The sequence below is a fragment of the Chlorocebus sabaeus genome, chromosome 10, assembly GCF_047675955.1.
Source record: "Chlorocebus sabaeus isolate Y175 chromosome 10, mChlSab1.0.hap1, whole genome shotgun sequence".
Lineage (NCBI taxonomy): Eukaryota > Metazoa > Chordata > Mammalia > Primates > Cercopithecidae > Chlorocebus > Chlorocebus sabaeus.
In genome coordinates, this window is record NC_132913.1 from 103,806,256 (window position 1) to 103,825,620 (window position 19,365).

At 45.1% G+C, this 19,365-nt stretch overlaps 1 protein-coding gene across 1 annotated transcript in view; it reads right to left on the bottom strand.

Annotated features, from left to right (window-relative positions):
* MARCHF4 (membrane associated ring-CH-type finger 4) overlaps nt 1-17,049 on the bottom strand; it is a 111,323-nt gene extending 94,274 nt beyond the window's left edge. Inside the window, exon 1 of the mRNA XM_007966203.3 lies at nt 15,190-17,049. Coding sequence (XP_007964394.2) covers nt 15,190-15,708 — 519 coding nt within the window. The 5' untranslated portion in view covers nt 15,709-17,049. The remainder of the gene's footprint in view (nt 1-15,189) is intronic.
* Between the last annotated feature and the right edge of the window lie 2,316 nt (nt 17,050-19,365).

A 19,365-nucleotide genomic window follows, 5' to 3' on the forward strand; every position in this document is an offset into this window, starting at 1 on the left:
GCTCCCCATCTTATCTCTGCATTCCTGGGATCTGACACCCAGTGGTGTTCACTCAACCTCTACTGAATGAATGGTCACTGATCCTTTTGCTGCCACTAGACCAGGTGGACCAGAAAGGAAACGGACGACAGGACATTTTCATCTCTAAATCATGACCTTGGGGGATGGAAGATCCCTTAAGAGGTCATCAAGTTGATTCCCCTCATTGAACAAGACTGGTGAATACCTGGTGGGACTCACTCAGTTCCTCTCTGTCTTTGACTCTGGTCCTCAGCATAATTGTGCCCAAAGCTGTCTTGTCTACTCTCAGCTAATTCCACCTGCCTGTTTGTGAAACTTATTTAATAATTGTATTTTTTTGTTGTTGTTTTTTGAGACAGAGTCTAACTTTGTCACCCAGGCTAGAATACAGTGGCGCGATCTCGGCTCACTGCAACCTCCACCTCCCAGGTTCAAGTGATTCTCCTGCCTTAGACTCCCGAGTAGCTGGGATTACAGGCATGCGCCACCACACCCGGCTCATTTTTGTATTTTTAGTAGAGATGGGGTTTCACTATGTTGGTCAGGCTGGTCCTGAACTCCTGACCTCAAGTGATCCACTCGCCTGAGCCTCTCAAAGTGCGGGGATTACAGGCGTGAGCCGCTGGCCTGGACCTAACACTTGTATTTTTATCATCTTTTTATTAACCAAACAATATGGAAATTTTCAAGCACATATAAAAGTAGAGAGAAAATTAGAATAAACCCCCCATGTACCCAGCACCCACCTTCAGCAATGACATGCACAGTCTTGTTTTACTTATAGTCACTCGATTATTTTGAAGCAAATTCCAGCCTCATGTCAAAGACACACTTTTTTACTTGAATTGCATTTGTAGAAAGAATAAAAATTAATTTAAATCTCTAGGGTCACTTCCCAATAAGTGGATTTTTGTTTGTTTGTTTGTTTCGTTTTTGGTTGGAGGTAGAAAGTCCTTGAAATCACATCACGTACTCTTTCTGATACTCAAACAGATTTTTTATTTTTTTGGAGGCAAATGCGTAATGGATGTCAAGAAACCAGAAATAAGACAGCAAGTATTGCACAGAATGCCTGCATTGACTTTGCAAAGACCAGACCCTCTGGGTTCTCCCTGGAACAAAGATACACAAAAGGCTGGAGCAGCCAAATGGGCCAACCCCTGGAGTGCCTTTTTTCTTTTGTGTTAAAAAGTTGCATTTCGTGCAGACCCAGCCTCCTCCCCCAACCCCTCTGTCTTCTCCTTCGCTCCTACCCACAGGCACACATACAGCAGAAGGGACACCTCTGCACACTCACTGGCTGCCTATACTCATTCACCTGCCAATGGCTGGTTTTAGTACTTGTTTTCCAAACCAGTCGAACTGACAGCCCCAGGACTAGAAAGCTCTTTTGGCTCCACAGAGGCTTAAATCTGTGGCTCCTAGAGGGATCACCACGGGATAAATCAAAAGATACAACCCACATTCCTTCAATGTGCGAAGGCACTTTTTTGGCAGTGTCGGGTTAGGAAGTGTTCAAGAACACTGCATAGTGGCCAATGCTGTTTGTGCTGATGATCATTAACTCTGTTTATATGCTGAAGGGCCTGTATTGGGGAAACTTTCCTGCCCACTCAACACCGCACCGCCCCGGTGTCAATCCTGTCGATCTCAAAGCATGCAGTATACTTACACCTGAGGAACTGCGTGAAGCGTGTTTATCATCCACTTTGGACAGAGGGGGAAGGAAAGACCAGAAAGGGAACTAAGACTTCTCAGGAGCCCGTTTCATGCACTGGGCTACGTACTGTCTTCTTAAATTCCAAAACAATTCTATGAGGTATTTATTTTCATTAGCCCCCTGTGACAGATAGAGGACACTGAAGTTCAAAGGATTTAACTGATTTGCCTAAACATAGGTTTTTCTAACCAGCAAATCCATGCTATTTTTGCTATACCGGTAATTCACAATTATTCCAATTCGCAATAATTCGCAATTATTCTACTTTTATATGTGCTTGAAAATTTCCATATTGTTTGGTTAATAAAAAGATTATAAAAATACATGACAAACATGCTTCACACAGTTCCTCAGGTGTAAGTATACTGCATCCTCTCCCCTTTTAAGTGAATTTTTTAACTTTTCATTTTAAAATAACATTAAACTTATTTTTTAAAATTATAAAAATAGGCTGGGCACAGTGGCTTACGTCTGTAATCCCAGCACTTTGGGAGGCCGAGGTGGGTGGATCACTTGAGGTCAGGTGTTTGAGACCAGCCTGACCAACATGGTGAAACCCCGTTTCTACTAACAATATAAAAATTAGCTGGGTGTGGTGGCGGGCCCCTGTAATCCCAGCTACTAAGGAGTGTGACGCAGGAGAATTACTTAAACCTGGGAGGTGGAGGTTGCAGTGAGCTGGGATTGTGCCACTGCACTCTAGCCTGGGCAACAAAATGAGACTCCATCTCAAAAAAAAAAAAAAAAAATAGCATGAAGATTTATCATATGACTTTCACCCAAGTTCCCCAAAAGTTAAATCTCATTTAACCATAGTACAATGACCCAAACTAGGAACTTAACATTGATACAAGTCTAGTAACTAATCTACAGACCTTATTTGAATTTCACTGAGGGTCCCACTAATGTCCTTTACATGGTCCAGAATCCAATCCAGATTATACAAAGTATTTAATTGTTATATCACCTTAGACTCTTCCAATCTGAGACGGTTCTCCATCATTCTATATGTACACTTTTATATACACACACACACACTTTTTTGACATGGTCTCACTCTGTCACTGAGGCTGGAGTGCAGTAGTGCAGTCATGGCTCCCTGCAGCCTCTGCCTCTGGGTCCAAGCAGTCCTCCCACCTCAGTCCCCTAAATAGCTGGGACCACAGGCATGTACCACCATGCTTGGCTAATTTTTAAATTTTTTTTGTAGAAGCAAAGTTTCACTATACTGCCCAGTGTGGTCACAAACTCCTGGGCTCAAGCAATCTTCCTGCCTTAGTCAAAGTGCTGGGATTACAGGAATGAGACACCATGCCCGGCCTTTCTTCTATATCTTTCCTGATGTTGAGACTTTGGAAAGTACTGGCCAGTTATTTTATACAGTCTCTCTAATTAGACTCTTTTTAATATTCAGAAAGTATCACAAACCCTCAAATGACTGTAGTTATACTTTGAGTATCTCTTTGAGAATATATTTATTGACAAGCTACAGTAAATTGAAGGATGCTTTTGAGTTTGTTCCATATACATTTGAAAAATAGTAAGTATATCTGTGAGATCATTTTACTTAGCTACAGGCAATGGTTGGGTATATTTAGTTTCATCTATTCCTGACAGATGATATCATGGTAGCTCCTCCTGAGGTCAGCAGCCCACAGTCATACACAGTCGAAGGCAGACATTTTCAAAGTTTGAAGAAAACAATAGAGAGCTTGTGAGGTCATACAAAAACACCAAGCACTAATGTTTAATGTATATTTGTGATTTTATTGTATGTTTGTATTCTGCATTATGCTAACATTTTCGCATTCATTATATCAGTTAACCTCACAACAACCTCTGGGACAGGTACTGTTATTATCATTGCCATTCTACAGTGGAGAAAATTAAGATTCTGAGTCTGTAAGTGACTTGCCCAAGGATACACATCTACTGCACAGTAACAGCGGGATCTGAAAGCAGTTCTGCCTGACTCTATAAGCTCTGTGTTCTTATCAACCTTGCTAGTTTTCTACAAAAGCATCTCTGACTCCTTGCTTTCATTGTCCTTGTGCCAGGAACATCCTTCATTTTCTATTTCCCAAATTCTTTTCCCTTTTCAGCCTTTAATGTCCAGTTTTTAGGTCATTCTTCTAGGGAGGCATCTGCTATAGGTGGAAGGAGGAATTGGATTTATATCAGCCCCAGGTGTGACTGGGGCATCATAAGGCATAAACGAGGTCAGCAGAACTAGAAGCAGCTTGGATATTCCAGAGCACAACTCCCTCTTTTTATAAAAGAGCAAATAAGAATAATAACTAGTGATACTTATTACATGCTTAATGTGGGTCAAGTGGTGTTCTAAAAGCTTGCCCGGTGTTTTCTCATTCATTCACTCACTCTACCTTTATTGAGGTAGAGACTTCTAGAACTCACCCATCTCTGGAAAAAATGCCTTCATCTTTTCGCCGGCACCCAGAAGGATTATACTCCCCACCCTATTGCTGTTAGGCAAAAACATATTCCTAGATCCAGCCAGGGAGTTGTAGGCAAAAGTGATATGTCAGTCCTGAGCTGAAACACTTCGTTGTTGGGGCTTAGTGAGCTGTGAGGGATGGAGCTGTGTACCATCTGTTGCCCTGCTCTGGGATCTAGGGGAAGGAAACCAAATGGGGAGAAATGGGAAGTGAGCCCCAGATTTGGCTTCACTCAAGAATACCCTGAGAACATAATTCAGGAGTGGGAATTTATGATTGTATTAGTCAGGGAAATTAACATTAGCTGGGTAACAGACAAACCCCCAAGCTTCAGTATCTTAACACAATCAAAGTTAGCATTTCCCTCATGTCAGAGCCCATGTTGGTCAGACTTTTCCATCTTGCAGCTATCCCATCTAGGACTTAGAGTTCTCAGATCCCTGAGGCAGGGGAGAAGACAGATGCAAGAGGCATCCCTTCCTGCCTCTGCCATGGGTGACACATGCCTCTTCTTTCCTAGTCACATGGTCCTGTTGTAGCCAAGTACCCCCATTTTTCTACAAAAAAGAGAATGAATTATTATTTTTATTATTTTTTCCTCTTATTTTCTCTTTTCTCTGTTTCCCCCTATTCCCCACTTCCTACTTAGTCCTTTAGAAAGGCAATTATAGCTTTTCACCTCCTCTTCATCAGGCTCTCCCTACAGGGCAAGTTCACCTAACTATGTACTTAGAAGCTTGAGTGGAACTCACCCACCAGGAGGTTGCTTCAAGAGACAACAGTCAATCTACAACCCCAAGTATGCCCACTACAAAACTCTCTCCCACCTGGAAAGCTTCAATCACATTTACAGTCTAGTTCTGCTCTTGAAGATGCCAGCAGTCACCAGCTTGACCACCCAGTAGATAAGGCACTGAAATGAGTTATGCAGACCTCCACCTGCTTGCTTCCTCCACTGTGTGTCTTTCGCGCTAAGACCCCTTCTAAAAGCACCTGATTTCTGCTCTAAAAACGAAGTGGTACCCTTAAGGCAAGAAGCCTGTACTTCTTCCCCTAAGCTAGCTTTGGAATAAAAAGTCACTTTCTTCATAGCAGATCTTACTCTTATTAATTGAACTCTGCCAGTGCTGAATGACTGAACTTGCATTTTTGATTACATCATACCCTCCCAACTAACTCTCCTCTCCTCCTCCAGGGCCCACACCTCTGTTCCTTGTTCCAGAACCTCAGGTCTGGTGGACACATGTCTTCTCCCCATTTGGTTTCCTACTAATACACAGTATTCCTGAAGTAATCATCTACTTTGGAATTCTCAAAGCCAGAGATTGAAAATGCCCTGGGATCACAGCCTGGGACTCAATGTATCATCTCCTTCCTGAAGTACTTCTTGATGTCCACAGATGTTTCAAAACTACTTTAAAGTGTAGCCAGGTCAGAATAACTTCAGTCACTTATGCTTTTTGATGTATTCATGTACCATCTATGCTATTATTTTCTTCAAACTTAACATTTGCCTTTAAATGTCTCACATTTCTATTTCAATAAATTTATTTCTAAGGGAGACTTTTTGTCACTGCCATAAATGAAAGACTGGTACCATTTGCCATAAAAAGAATAGACAAACTCTGGGACATCCATGCGATGGAATATTATTCAGCGCTAAGAAGAAATGTGCTATCAACCACAAAAAGACACTGAGACATGGAGGAAGTTTAAATGCATATTACTAAGTGAAAAAGCCAATCTGAAAAGGCTACACACAGTCTGATTCCAACTATATGACATCTTGGAAAAGGCCAAATATTTTGCTGGGAGATCGGGAGTGGAAGCAGAGAGACGAATAGGTGGTGGAGCACAGCAGGTTTTTAGGTATGATACCATACCATAGGTTTTCTGTGTGATATCATAATGGTGAATACATGTCACTGTATGTTTGTCAAAACCCTTAGAATGTATGATACCAACAGTGAACTCTCATGTAATCTATGGACTTTGGGTGATAATGATGTGTCAATGCAGGGTCAGTTGTAACAAATGTTCCACCCTGGTGGGATTTTTTTTTTTTTTTTTTGCTTTTGTTTTGTTTTGTGGAGATGGAGTCTTGCTATGTTGCCCAGGCTCGTCTCAAACTCCAGGGCTCAAACAATCCTCCCACTTCAGCCTCCCAAAGTGCTGGGATTACAGCATGAGCCATTGTGTCTGGCCAAAGTACGAGATGTTGATGGTGGGGTAGCAGGGAGTACGTGGGAACTTTCTGTACTTTCTGTTCAATTTTGCTGTGAACCTAAGGCTGCTCTAAAAAAATGAAGCCCATTAAAAAAAAGAATAGACACATACAAATATAAACAAAACAAGGTGAGAAATTCTAGCTAAAATAAGTGCATGTCCAAAGATCTGAGTCTAATGCCTTCTTTCTTTGTTTATAAAGCAGACTGACATCACTAGAAAGGTGTTAAATACATATTATCACTAGGGTGAGATTTTCTCCTAGACATGATCATGAAGCATGAGAGCAGACTGAAAAGGGAACAACATTCTTACCTGGGGATCAATGTTATTTAACATCATGTCTGTCTGGGGCTGTCCATCCCATCCTAGGTTTTCAGAAACACCAGTCCAAGGAGAACCTTCAATGCAAACCTCTTGCTTGCATATTGGGCAAGCATTTCCTTTGCAACTTCCTCTGCATGCTTGTCTGCTTGTATGGTCTTCCCCTGACCTGTAGGGACTCAAAGTCCAGGAAAGTGTCTTTCTACATAGCTCCTGCCAAGCAGAGAGTGCTGCTTCATAAAGATCTGTCAGGGACCTGGTGATGATGGAGATGGATAAAGACAACTATGTTGGGAGTGAGGGACCCAAGGAAGAGAAGACAGAGTTCAGCTGAATCAGACAATACAGAGGCAGAAAATCTGCTAAACAGAGGCTGGTCCAAAACACCCATCCCTGATTGTCAGTCATAAAAACAGCTTGGGGTTTACTGTGATGGAAGCATAGCCTTAGACATCTGATTTTTTAAAGACTTCAGTGAGAGAGGGTAGTAGGAAAAGCAACAGTGTGATCTGAGGGCTCCATTCCAGGTCTCTGATACACACTGGTGGGATGGGGTAAATATCACTCCCTTTCAGTTTGCAGCTGTTGTGTGCCTAGATCTTTAATGCATCATGTCAATTCCTTACAAATGTTCAAATTCAGTATTTTATCTCTGTTTTATAAACAATAAAATCTAGGTCCAGGGAAGTTAAATAAGTTGCCCAAGACCACTCAGCTGGGAAAGGCCCCAAATGGGAATGAAATCCATGTCTTTTGGACTTCAAAGCCCATGTTCTTCCCATCATTCTGCAATAGAATAAGGAAATGCATGCTAGCCAAATGATCTTAAGCCAAGATAATGATCACTATGATTACTAGGACAGAATCATCACTATTTGTCATTATAGAAACAGTAAATGAGGTTGGATGAGAATACAAGGGGTCATCCATACCCCCGTTGCTTGGCCTTTTAGTTTATACACATATGTGTGCACACATGCGTGCACACACACAAATATGTTCTCTACCACACATATACGAGGGACCAAATATAGCACTATTAATCCGGAATGAACATGTGCAAGTAGCAGGGGGAAAGGATTAGCAAATAATGAGTCCCTACTGTTTGCAGAGCCCTATGCTAGTCACTGAGGTGGCTTCAAGAGGGTTCTTTCAGACATTGATGTTGAGTCTATTCAACCACATCCAAAACAGTCTTTCCATAAAGGAGAAAAATAACTTGATCTGTCCTTCTCAACACCTCTATGGACAGGTCCTGCAAAAAACCTCACGAGTACAATTCGCTGGGTTCAGAAATGGGGCTCTTGTATACCTCTTGTGAGTCATGAGGTCATTCTTGGATCAGAGTTGGGTAGAACCTGTATTTGGAAACTCCCCCCTTTCTTTCCCTGACAATTTGCATCTACCTGGATTTCAAATTGTAACTTACTCAATTTTGCTCTTTTGTCATGAGACAGTCAGCCCCAGGTACACCTCACCTTTGCTTTTACCATACACAGAATGGGGTATCAAATGTGTACTATATGTACATGTAAACTCTGGCTTACATATGATGCATCTCGGGAGGGGGATGGTATGCAGCTTGGGCCATACAGTATTTGCTTGCCAGCTCCTTTACATCCAGGCTTACTTCCAACTTGGCTTCCTTCCCAGCAAACAAGCAGCAGCTCGCTCATCCCCACACTCCTTTGAGTGTCTCCTCTCCCTCCAACCTCCTCTCCCTCCCCCATCTCACAGGCCACAGCTGGACTTTTCCAGCATACCAGCTGGAAAAACGGGCAGAAAGAGAGAATCCCAATATCTATCCTTTTTTTCTCCCATCCTCTTGTGAAATCCATATTTTGTAACTTCCTGCCCTGCTAGCCTTAAGTCACTTTCTCGATGGGGGCCTCAGCTAGAAGCCACATCCAATAAATTGGTCAACTCACCCCAAGCTGATCCTGGTAAGTGAAGGATTACTACGAACTGAACACTGGGTAGAGAATCTTACAATCAATTGATTTGAGAACTGCTCTGCAACTGCCAAGACACAGGCATCTCCCTTCCTCTCATTCCCAGTTCTGCCTGTGAAAGCGAGACAGATGCATTCAATGTTGTATTCGTGCTTATGCGTGACCAAGTGTGTACATGTAAGACAGCGATATCTGTGAAATAGCCTGTAACCCTGTGGTGGGGTTTTAACATCCTTACCTTACCTCCCAATAGAGAATTAGAGCTTTGGTAAGAGGCTTGAGTGAAGAAAAGTTTCTTGGAGCTTCCAATTTAAGTAGGACCAGGATTGATAGAAGTAGGAACTGAAAGCTCACAACTCTTGGAGGTAAGTGGGCTCCCCCTTTCCCAGGATGGTTTTGTATCCTTGGGTCCATGATGGTGTCTGTTGCCTATTGGCCATGAAGGACTTGCTCTCCCATCATGATGTATGCATGGTGAAAATTTACAATTGCAGCATTGTAAATGGCTGGTAACACCTTAGGATTTCCATGAACACAGGACAGAAACTGTTCTTTCCAATCTTTGCTGAAGATATATTTGTATATGCCATGTAATGTGTTTACTGAGCCTAGATGTCCTGAGATAAGATAACCCCTTGAATTGGAGAAGGTGAGGGGATCATCTCTTTTTGCTTAGATTAAAAATCTCCCAGACCCCAAAATTATCTTATTTATGAATTCTAACTCCCAAGCTCAGAAGGGATCTTGAGGATTATCTAGTCCCAGGTCCCCATAAGATCCCCCTTCTAAGGCAGCCTATAAGATCTTGGGACAGCTTTCATGGAAAGTTTGTATAATAGTGAAACCCAAGTTTACTTCCCTGGAAATTCTATCACTATCGAAGGCACTGCCCTGTGGACCCTTTCTTCTGCAGAGCACATCTTTGGCATTTGACACCACTTTTTTCCTAAATGTTATCTTTTCCCCAGTTCTCCTACCTATGAAGCTGCCCACTGGAGGAGCTCCAGAGGCTGGTCCTTTCAAGAAATACTCATACATCATGAAGCAGGTGCCGGGTACTGGGTTGAGAGCCGATGATCCAGCACGAATGAACACACACAGTTCACTTCCTCCAGGGATCTTATAGTCCCTTTACAGTGCTCCCCTTAGACCCAGACAAGATAACCCCTAGCTCTAGAGGACCCCACTCTGCTCCCCCTTCAGCTGAACCTCTCCCCACAGTGTGAGGAGTCTGCAGGGTCAAGGAACCTCACCTGTCTTCTGGAATATGCTCCAATTACCTGGAACTCTGGAATTCCTGTCCAGAGAGCCATGAACTGGCTCCCAGGACCTGAAGGACTCTCTTCTTTGGATCCATAAACTCTTCCCTCCCTGGCCCAAGGGCAGGGATTGGGGCAAGGCACCACTGTTTGGGGAATGGTATGGACAGAGCTTGGACAAGCCAGCAGGACTGTGCATACACGTGGGTCCAAGGCTCATCAGTACAGGCTAGAGTCAGCATTGGAAAGAGAATCAGAATGTCCTGTAGACCAAAAGACAGTTATCCCCATTTGACTAGCACAGAATCCAGAGACATCTAAAAGTTCTAAATTCAAACCTGTCTCCCAGGTTGTTTTCAAGGAGTATTTGTTAGGAAAGGAGGATAAAATATATTTTAACAGTTTGTTAGCTGGATTTACTGCTTTTAAATATTTTGGCCCATGGTATGTGAGGTTGCATTTATACTCCTGCCCCAGGGCCTGTAAATGTGAGGGATGGGTCTCTTCTTTGTGGAAGACAGATACTAAATAACCACACAAAGAAATGTAAAATCAAACCATAGCACTAAGACGACTAAGTACACCATTTAAGTCTCTTCTAAAATGCTCTACTTGAGCTCCATTCCCAGGTTTTCATTGCATCTTAGGATCTCCAGATTCCCCACGCCCTGAAAAGCCATATCTTATTCCCAACTAACCGAAACACTGACTAGACCATTCCATACAATTATTGCCCCTTCTGAACACAGAATTCCAGGGAAGCCAACCCCAGAAAGAATAAAAAGGCAGATTAAGCTTGCTAAACTTTTCCAGATACACGTCCTACTTTCCACTAGGGCCAGAACAGGTGGCCTCCCACCCTAGCTTCTGACTGCCATGGTGGATTTCGTCTTTGCACCCACCTCTAGGCACTCCACAGCTGCCTAGCTGGGAGAGGGATTCGCCTCTTTTCAAGGTATCCGTGTGTGGAGTGCCTGGAGGTTGTTCCACAAAGATAAAATCCTCCATGGCAGTCAGATGTGGAGGTGGGGGACACACATCTCTTCTGCTTCCATCTGTCCAACCTCAGCCTGGCAGCCTAAATCTATTTCTTCTCACTTGGTCTTCGGCAGCAATAGAGAAGTCTTCTCTAACTAACTGTAGATAAAGTGGCAAATTCCCCGACTTGTCTTTTTCAATAGGCACCCCGCCCACTTGCTGCTTTTAAATATACATCTCTTTCTTGTACCTGGTATTACTGTAATTCACTCAGCCTCACTGTCTGTGTGTTCTTGATTTCTATCAGCCCCTGTGATGTCTGGGTTAGATTGTGACACTCCCAGAGGGCAGGACCACATCTACCCTGCATCTCTGGACCTTGTCCAGCAGAACAGCAGGCAAAAGGTAGGTGCTTAATAAAGACTTTGATGATGGAAATGGACAAGCTGTGCTCTGTGCCTAGAGCATTATAAGTCTGCAAGAAACAGTCCACATACATGCCACAATCATAGTGGCTTCCTGACAGCCTGTGGGCTAGGGTACACTTTTCCTTTTAAACAAGGCAGGAATAGCATTCTCTTGAATCTGAGATAGTAATAATAACAATAACAAAATGCTATGATAGCACTGCTCTTATAGTATTGACTGATTTGGTGCTCAGAATAATCTTATGACATAGGGACTATTATTATTTTCCCAGTTGTACAAATGAGGAATCCAAGACACAGACAGGGTGTATAACTTGTTCAGGCCTACAGCTGGGGACATCTGGCTTCAGAGTTCAGATTACCCACAATGGTACATTGTCCCACAAAGTGGGCTAGTGTAGCTTCAACAAAAAAGTGAGAGTGAGGAAGTTTTGAGCTGGACTCTGGTTCGACAGTCTCATGGGTCCTGACCCCTGCTCAACATGAATGAATGGTAGAGAGGAGAGAGGCTACTCAGTAGCTTTTTAGCATGGAGCCAAGTAGGTTCTCAGAGCAAGTGTTCACACCTATCCCTCTCTCAGTTCCTGTCTTTTCCATTTTTCCAACATGCTAAGCTCATTCACATTCACGCTTTTGAACTTGCTATTTCCTCCACCTGAAATGCTCTTCCCCTAGACCTATGCATTGCCTGGCCCTTCTCATCATTTAGGTGTCAGCTCAGATGACACATTCCTAGGAAGACTTTTCCTGATTACCCTATCTAATGTGGTGGTACCTTTCCTACTGCCTCCCTTTCATTCCTTTCTAACTCATTTTCCTTTTTAAATTTCATCATGGCACTTAAATCACCTTATTTACTTACTATTTTACTTGTCTATGTATAGTCTCTACTAGAATGTCAGCTTCAGGAGAGCAGAAATTTCATCTGTTTTGTTCACTCCTGAATACTCATGCCTGGAACAGCAATGGGCACACTGTAGGTGACCCAAAAAATTGTTAAATAAATGCATGCACCAATGAGTGGATGCAAAGTTCTTTGTAGATAGGTGCAAAGGTGAAACTAGCTGGATTCTCTTGTTGTTCCTCACCACAGATATTGCAAGCCCTTGGCAGGAAAAGATCAAATATTCATTTTTCTGGCAGTTGTTTAGCTCCTATAGCAGTAGCAAATGATCGGGGTGATGGGGAGTGGGGAGGTGGGGGTCTGCTTAATTCCTTTGTTTGGGCAGAGATAACACCAAGACATTCAGCTACTAAGATTGCAGACCACATTTCCTCCAGGGCCATGTGTAGACAATTGCTGAACAGCTCTCTCCCTGAACAGAAACTAAAATACAGAAATTTTAGCTTTCTCTCTCTCTCCCCCTCATTCCCCCTCCCTCCTCCTCCTCCTCTCTCTGTCCCTCTCTTTCTCCTTCCCCTCTGCTGCTGTTGCCCCTCTATCTCTCTCTCTATCTCTCTCTTCCTTCTCTAGAGTTTCCCTTATCTTCTCTCCTTTGTCTCTTTCATAGAAATGCTGTGGAAAAAAAAAAACCAAGAAGAAAGTGGGAAACTGTATTCTCCACACCTAATGCAGTACTCACATTGCTCTTATTACTGCTATAACACAATCCCGTTAAAGCCTCTTGGTTCCTGCACAGATAAAGTAAACCCCCAAAACATAATAATCATATTCAGGAAGTGCTTAATTTGATCCAGTCTTAATGCAGACTTGGCCCCCTAATCCTCTCACATAATAGAGCCCATTCCTTTATGTGGTGTTAGCTTTTTTTATTCAATGCTTTATTTATGACACATCATCAAAATAATGAACAAGAAAGGAAAGCTTCTAACCTCTGACCAGATCTTGTATCTCATGAGGGTATTTCACAATATGGCTAAATTTTTTTTTCTTTTTCTTTTTTCAATAAAATACACCTTTCTGTTATCAAAATACATGCTCATTATATATAAATCCCTTCCAAGATATTTTTTACACTTGTTTTCTCCTGGATTCTCCCAACATACCTCTGAGGAAAGGAGAGGGGCATGAAAAGGTGTCTCCAAATCATGGAAGTTGGAAAAGCAGCCCAGAGGCATAAAGCTATTTGGAGAAGTTCACACAGCAGGGGAAATATTATCCCAGGGCACCTCCAAGTCCTGCTGTTTTCTAGATACAAGAGTGCTCTTGCCAGAAGCCACACTCCCAGCAGCCCCTGTGACATGCAGACCTGAGTCCATATGGGAGACAAAAGAAATGCCTTAGGAATTTAGGAAGCTAAATAATTCTTTCTTTTGAAAAGTATGAAGTACTTGATGGCGGCAAGAGCCTGATATTAAAGTGAGGCACCCTCTTGTTGACAGCCAAGCCACTCTATCCCATAGCTCTGATGGAGCCTGGTGCTGGAAGTAGAGAGAAGGACTGAAGGAAAGGCACTCTGGAAGTTTTTTCCTAACAGGAGTTTTCAACTCTGGACAACACTTTATTGGATACTTAGGTAATCTTAGTCATAAGAAGGAAGAATCCAGCCCCCAGCCTCTCAGAGACATTTATTCATATTGAGATCTATATCAGTTCCCCTCATAATTCCAAGCTGTAGCTCCAGGAATCACTGGTCCCTAAAGTTCTTTGTCCATTGAAAGCAAAGCAAGAAAATGAATGAAAATGCCAGCTAAGCCTGCGTCTTACAGAGCACACCCTCAGCAAGAACCAGAGCCAGTCAAAGCCTGGCATGGCATCCTGCTGCACTGCCACTTCCACAAGGAGTATCCAGAAGCCTTCTCTGCACTTCAGGAAACTACTGAAGAAGTGGCTGATGGGAACACATAACCTTGCCCACCTTGCAATTGAATATTCTTTCTCCAGCATCACTTACTGGCTGAGCCTTTCTATCTGTGATTCTTTGGAGAGTGTTGCCACCTTCTATGGTTCTTGAAGAATGTACACATGCTATCCAGCACTATTGGCACTAGATTGTAGGTGAACTTAGGAGAGGTGTTTGTGAAAATCTGAATGAATAGGGTAGGGAAAACCTGCCAGACTTGGGAAAGCTCTGGTCCGTGAGAGAGTTGGCATTCCCTATCCTGGATGGGCAGCATTTAAGGGATTTTCTAAGTCAATACACTTTAGGTCTGAAAAGAGAAATAACAAGATACCTTATTCCCTACTCCAGTCCTTTAAACTCACTCTCATTCCTATTTACCTGCCTGTTTTCAACACAGAAAAATTTGAGTCTGCCAAGAAGTATCTCAGCAAACCATTTAGTCTTGGGCCTAGAATCCCTCTCCATTTCCTCCTCAGTCGCTAAAACATAATGCTGAGGATGTCAGTGTGATATGAAAGAAAGTTGTCCAAAGTGAAAGAACAAGCTTACTGGATTTCAACCTATGAGACTAGGAAAAGAGAACAAGATCTTGGCATACTCTCAGAGCAGGAAGAAGTTGGGATATGGGACTGAAGACGGGCTAGATGAAATGTTACTAACAACAAATTAGATAAAAGGATATCTTGGCAACCAATGTGAATGTACCACCAAGTTTCTTCACTCCATTACTCCTAGATCTTCTATTCTGAGGATGTTTGTGAAATTTGGAGATGTAATTGGAGACACTAACATTGGAAAGAAAATGCAAAATCTAGAACACAAACGAACCAACAAGCAGGCTCCACCAGGAACCAGACACTCATTGGGCAAACTTAACCACAAGAAATATCGATGAGGGCTCTTAAACATAGAGTCCTCATACTAGAGGCAACATAATGGTTCCCCAGGGCAAGCAGGCGAGTAGCAATCTGCAAGACCTGAAAATACCACAGGAAGCAGGAGAAGAGAAAAGGGGACTCACCTGTTCTGGCCCCTGGAAGCAGATGCGGCAGAGTGGGGTCCTCATACCACTGTCCAAGCTGCTGCCCAGTGAGTAACGATCCTCGGTCTTCTCCTTACAGAGGTCATCTGAGGAGGCACTGCTGAGCAGTGAGGCAGGTGGCTCTGTGGCTGGGCCACCCCAGTCATTTTCCACAGAAGAAGGTGGCAAGGGGGGTGGAGGTGGCACAGGAGGGGGCTCCCTGCCCACCACTTCTCGGGGGCCCCTCCAGCCTGCCCACCCCCCGGCGCCCAGAGCCGGAAGGGTGTTGTTGTTGGCCGCCAAACCGGGGGGCTGGGGGTCGCTGTGCATGGGCAGGGGCGCTTGAGGAGGGCGCCGCAGTAAGAAAACCTTCAGGTCATTGAAGAGCATGCGGCAGCGGCACTTGAGGAGACCCTGGTGGCGCAACATCTGGGGGGCTGGGGCGCACAATCCACAGCAGTACCAGCCGCAGCAGCAGCACCACCACCACCAGAGCAGCCCACACAGGGGCATCAGCATGTGCCCCGTGGAAGGAGAGAGCCCAAGAGGGGTGGCCGGAGTCTTAAAAGAGGGGGACAGGACAGGTTTGGGGGCCCACAGTGGATCTGTATTGTGGGGGCAGTCTGCTTTCTCACTGGCTTTTCCCCCTACAACCCCTCCAAGTAGCAAATAAATTGATCCCAGGACTGAGAAGTGTGAGTCACTGGTTCTGAACTCCACCTGCAAAGCCCAATAACAAAAAAGTTTTTCTTGCCCTCACACACCCAACCCAACCTCCAACTTTGTTCAGTGTGTCTCCTTTCTGCCTTTGACCTGAGGACACTGGTAGGAGCAGAGGGATTGAAGAAGTGTGGTGAAGGGGCCACTAGAGCCTTAAGATCAATGTCGAATTGTTTAAAAGTTCCTCAGGAAAGGATTATTGGGTTCTTCTCAAATTCCTAGGCCGTGAGAAATCTTTCTTTTATATAAAAGGGTGGGGACAATTGTAAATCAAATTTGGAGTGTATTGAACTGAGCTTAGAGAAAACTAGCTCAATGAAGAATTGAAGACTCCATGTGTGAGAGAGAAAAGATAGTTCTTCTCAGGTGGTAGGGGTTAGGGGGAGTCAAGGTAGGGGAGGAGAGAAGATTGGGAGAAGTTTTAATTCTCCTGGGCAGAAAACTGGGGCAATTAACCCCCAGAAGCACCAGAGTTGCTTTTAAGAGAGCAGTTGGGTGGGGGAAGGGGGTTGCAGGTGAAACTGGGCTAGGGGCTTGTGCTTTGCCTCTGCAGCCAAAGGGCTAAGCAGAAGAGGGGAAAGCCAATTAGGAGAAGAGAGGTAAAATAGAGGGTTAGGAAGGAAAAAGGATGGGAGAAAAAAGATCGTTTAACCCTTGCAGAGGCGCCTCCTTCCTGAGCGTGAAGATCCTGGCTAGAGGAAGGATGTGTGTACCGGGGTGAGAGGGCGGTGGAGCAGAGAACAGGGGTAGAGGAGAGGGGCGTGTGGGAGAGAACAGGAGAAAGGAGTGGTTACATTATCTCAGCCCCCAGCCCACCCCTGCTGCAGTTGGCAAATCCGTGACCCCCACCCCAACACCCGGTTCCATCAAAGGTCCCTTCGGGCGAGGGGCAAGAGCCAAGAGAAGGGCAGGTCCGGGCGGGCGAGTGGCCTCGCCTTCTCCTCCTCTTCCTCCTCTGGGTCGCGGTCGCCCTCCTCCTCCGGCTCCGGGTCGGCCCGCGCCCGCAGCTGCTGCTGCGGCGGTGGAGGCGACTGCTGCTCGGCGTCCGGATGTCTCCGGGGCGGGGGCTGCTCCGGCTCGTCCTCTGGCTGCTGCCCGCCGTCCGGCGCGGTCGCGACTCCGGCCTTCATGATCCTCCTCCTCCTCCCCCTTCCCTGGGGGCCAGCCCTGAGCCCCCGCGCCCGGGCAGCGCTGCCATGCAACCAGAAGCGAGGCAGGCGTGGGGGTGGGGGCGGCTGGGGAGTGAGGAGGTGGGGGTAATAAAAAATGAAATAATACTAGTGGAATAATTCGTTTCTCAGTCAGGCAAGAGTGCTTCTGAAGGGTGGGGGCGGAGGAGGGCGGCTGCCGGGTCTGCTCGGCAGCTCTGCCCCCGCTACCCCCACCAAGGGCGGCCTCGGCCCGCTCTCTGCCCCCCCACCCCGCCCCTTCCTCCTCTCCGCCGCCTCTGGCTGGCTGGGTTCGCTGTTGCTACCTCTCCTCGCAGATGCAACGAGGTAAGGCTTGTTTGCGGTGCCAGCTGAAGGTGGGGAGGGGGGAGCGAAGCAGTGTGGCCGAGGTGGGAGGCAGCCGGCACTTGGCTCCAGCTTGGTCCTCGCGACTCCCCAAAACCGTATATAAATATATCTCTTATAAAAGCCGAGAGGAAGCAAATCAGATTCCAGGCTGCTGCCAGGTGTTGTCTCGTCTTCCGCCGTTGCTCAGCACCCGCCGCTGCCCCCACTGGCTCGGTTCCCAAAGGGGTGGTGCTGGAAGGAGGTGGCGGGGCGGCTAGCTGACCGTCCGAGAATTGGAAACAAGGTTCTTACAGCCAGGGAGGCTCTCGGCTATCTCCGCCGCCGGCGCCGCGGCCGCCGCTGCTGCATTCAGCACCCCGGGCGAGTGGACAGCTCCCACCCAGACCCCGCGCGTCACGCTAGTGGGGGCCTGACGCAGACGCCGCGGAGGGATGGAGGAGGGAAAGGGGATGAGAGGAAAAGAAGCTGGAGGGAGAGGGAGCAAGAGGAGGAGAGAATGTGCGAGGGAAGGGGATGGGGAGGGACCAAGGGAAAGGGAGGTAACCAGGAGAGGGAGGGATTGAGGAAGGGAGGGAGGAGGGAGCGAAGTGAAGAGCAAAAGAAAGAAAGAGAAAGGCCACGGGGAGGGAGGGGAGCGATTCGGGCAGTAACTCTTGCGTTTTCCTCAGCAGGAACGTGTCGATGTGGAAGGTCTGGTTGTAGACTCTCTGCCCGCTGTCCACTATCACAGTTCCCCTCTTTGCACATACAAGACACAGATACCTCTCGACCAGAGACCGTTTCTCTGTTCACATAAACATTTAAAGTAGATCTCAGTCTGCAAGCTTTCGAGGAGATAAAGTTTTGTGACTTCCACAATGAAGCTGGGACTTGATGGAGATTAAATCCCTCACGACTAAGACCTCATGAGAAGGAAATGCTTCAAATGTTCAAACAGGGAGGAGGATGCTAGTACCATTTTTTTGTCAACTTCTTCGTCTAGAATTTAAGCTCCAACTGACAGAGATAATTTTTTAATTCATCTGATCCCATGTGCCTAAGTCAGTGATGGCACGTAGTAAGTGTTCAATGCATATTTGTTGAATGGCTTGTGGCCACCATCACCACAGTCATCACTACTATAAGTCACAGTTCTCTTTCAATTGTGAATCATAAGAATCCAGAGCAATATTTCATATTCGTCTTCACCAATGTCCCCAACCTCCTCCCTATTCAAGCCTTTCACTGAGCCGCTGACAAGAGGTAATTTGAAATGGATTTTAATTTCCTCTCCTACTTCTGCTACTGACTCATGTCACCCTACCCCATTTTTCTCAAGGAGTTTCTAGTGAGCAGCAAAGTGTCCCTAAATGTGAAGAGCAAGAAAAAGCAGGAAACTTAAAGTGAGCTATATAAAACCTCAGTATTTGCAGCTGTAGAATTTGGTCATTGAAAACTTAGGATTGCTTTTTTTTTTTTTTTTGCCTTTCCTTATAAACTCTCCCCCTCCCACACACACACACCCCTCTAGGACCATAGAGAAGATATGCCAGTGATTCATCCAAACAGCCGTGGTAATGCCTTTAGAAATATTGGAGCCATAGACAGAGTAGCATGCAAAATTTCTGCAGCAAAATATCATTGGAATGAAGTTCAGTCCAATGAGTCATAAGAAAACTACCCCTTTGCTGCCATCTCTATGAATGATTCATTCCTACAAGCTCTAAGGAGAAAGGACCTACATCTCAGTCTTGGTTAACCCAGCATGGATACTTGTCTGAATCATGCCCCAGGACCCACCATGGATGCTGAGACCCAGCCCAAGGTGGCTGGTTTAAAGATGATACTAATATTTTTAATAACTACAAAATAATATTTATTAATATCAGCACAAAGACTGTGCAGAACCTCTTTATTTTAAAAATTTTATTTGTTCTTCAAGAAAATATTTTGTGTTCCA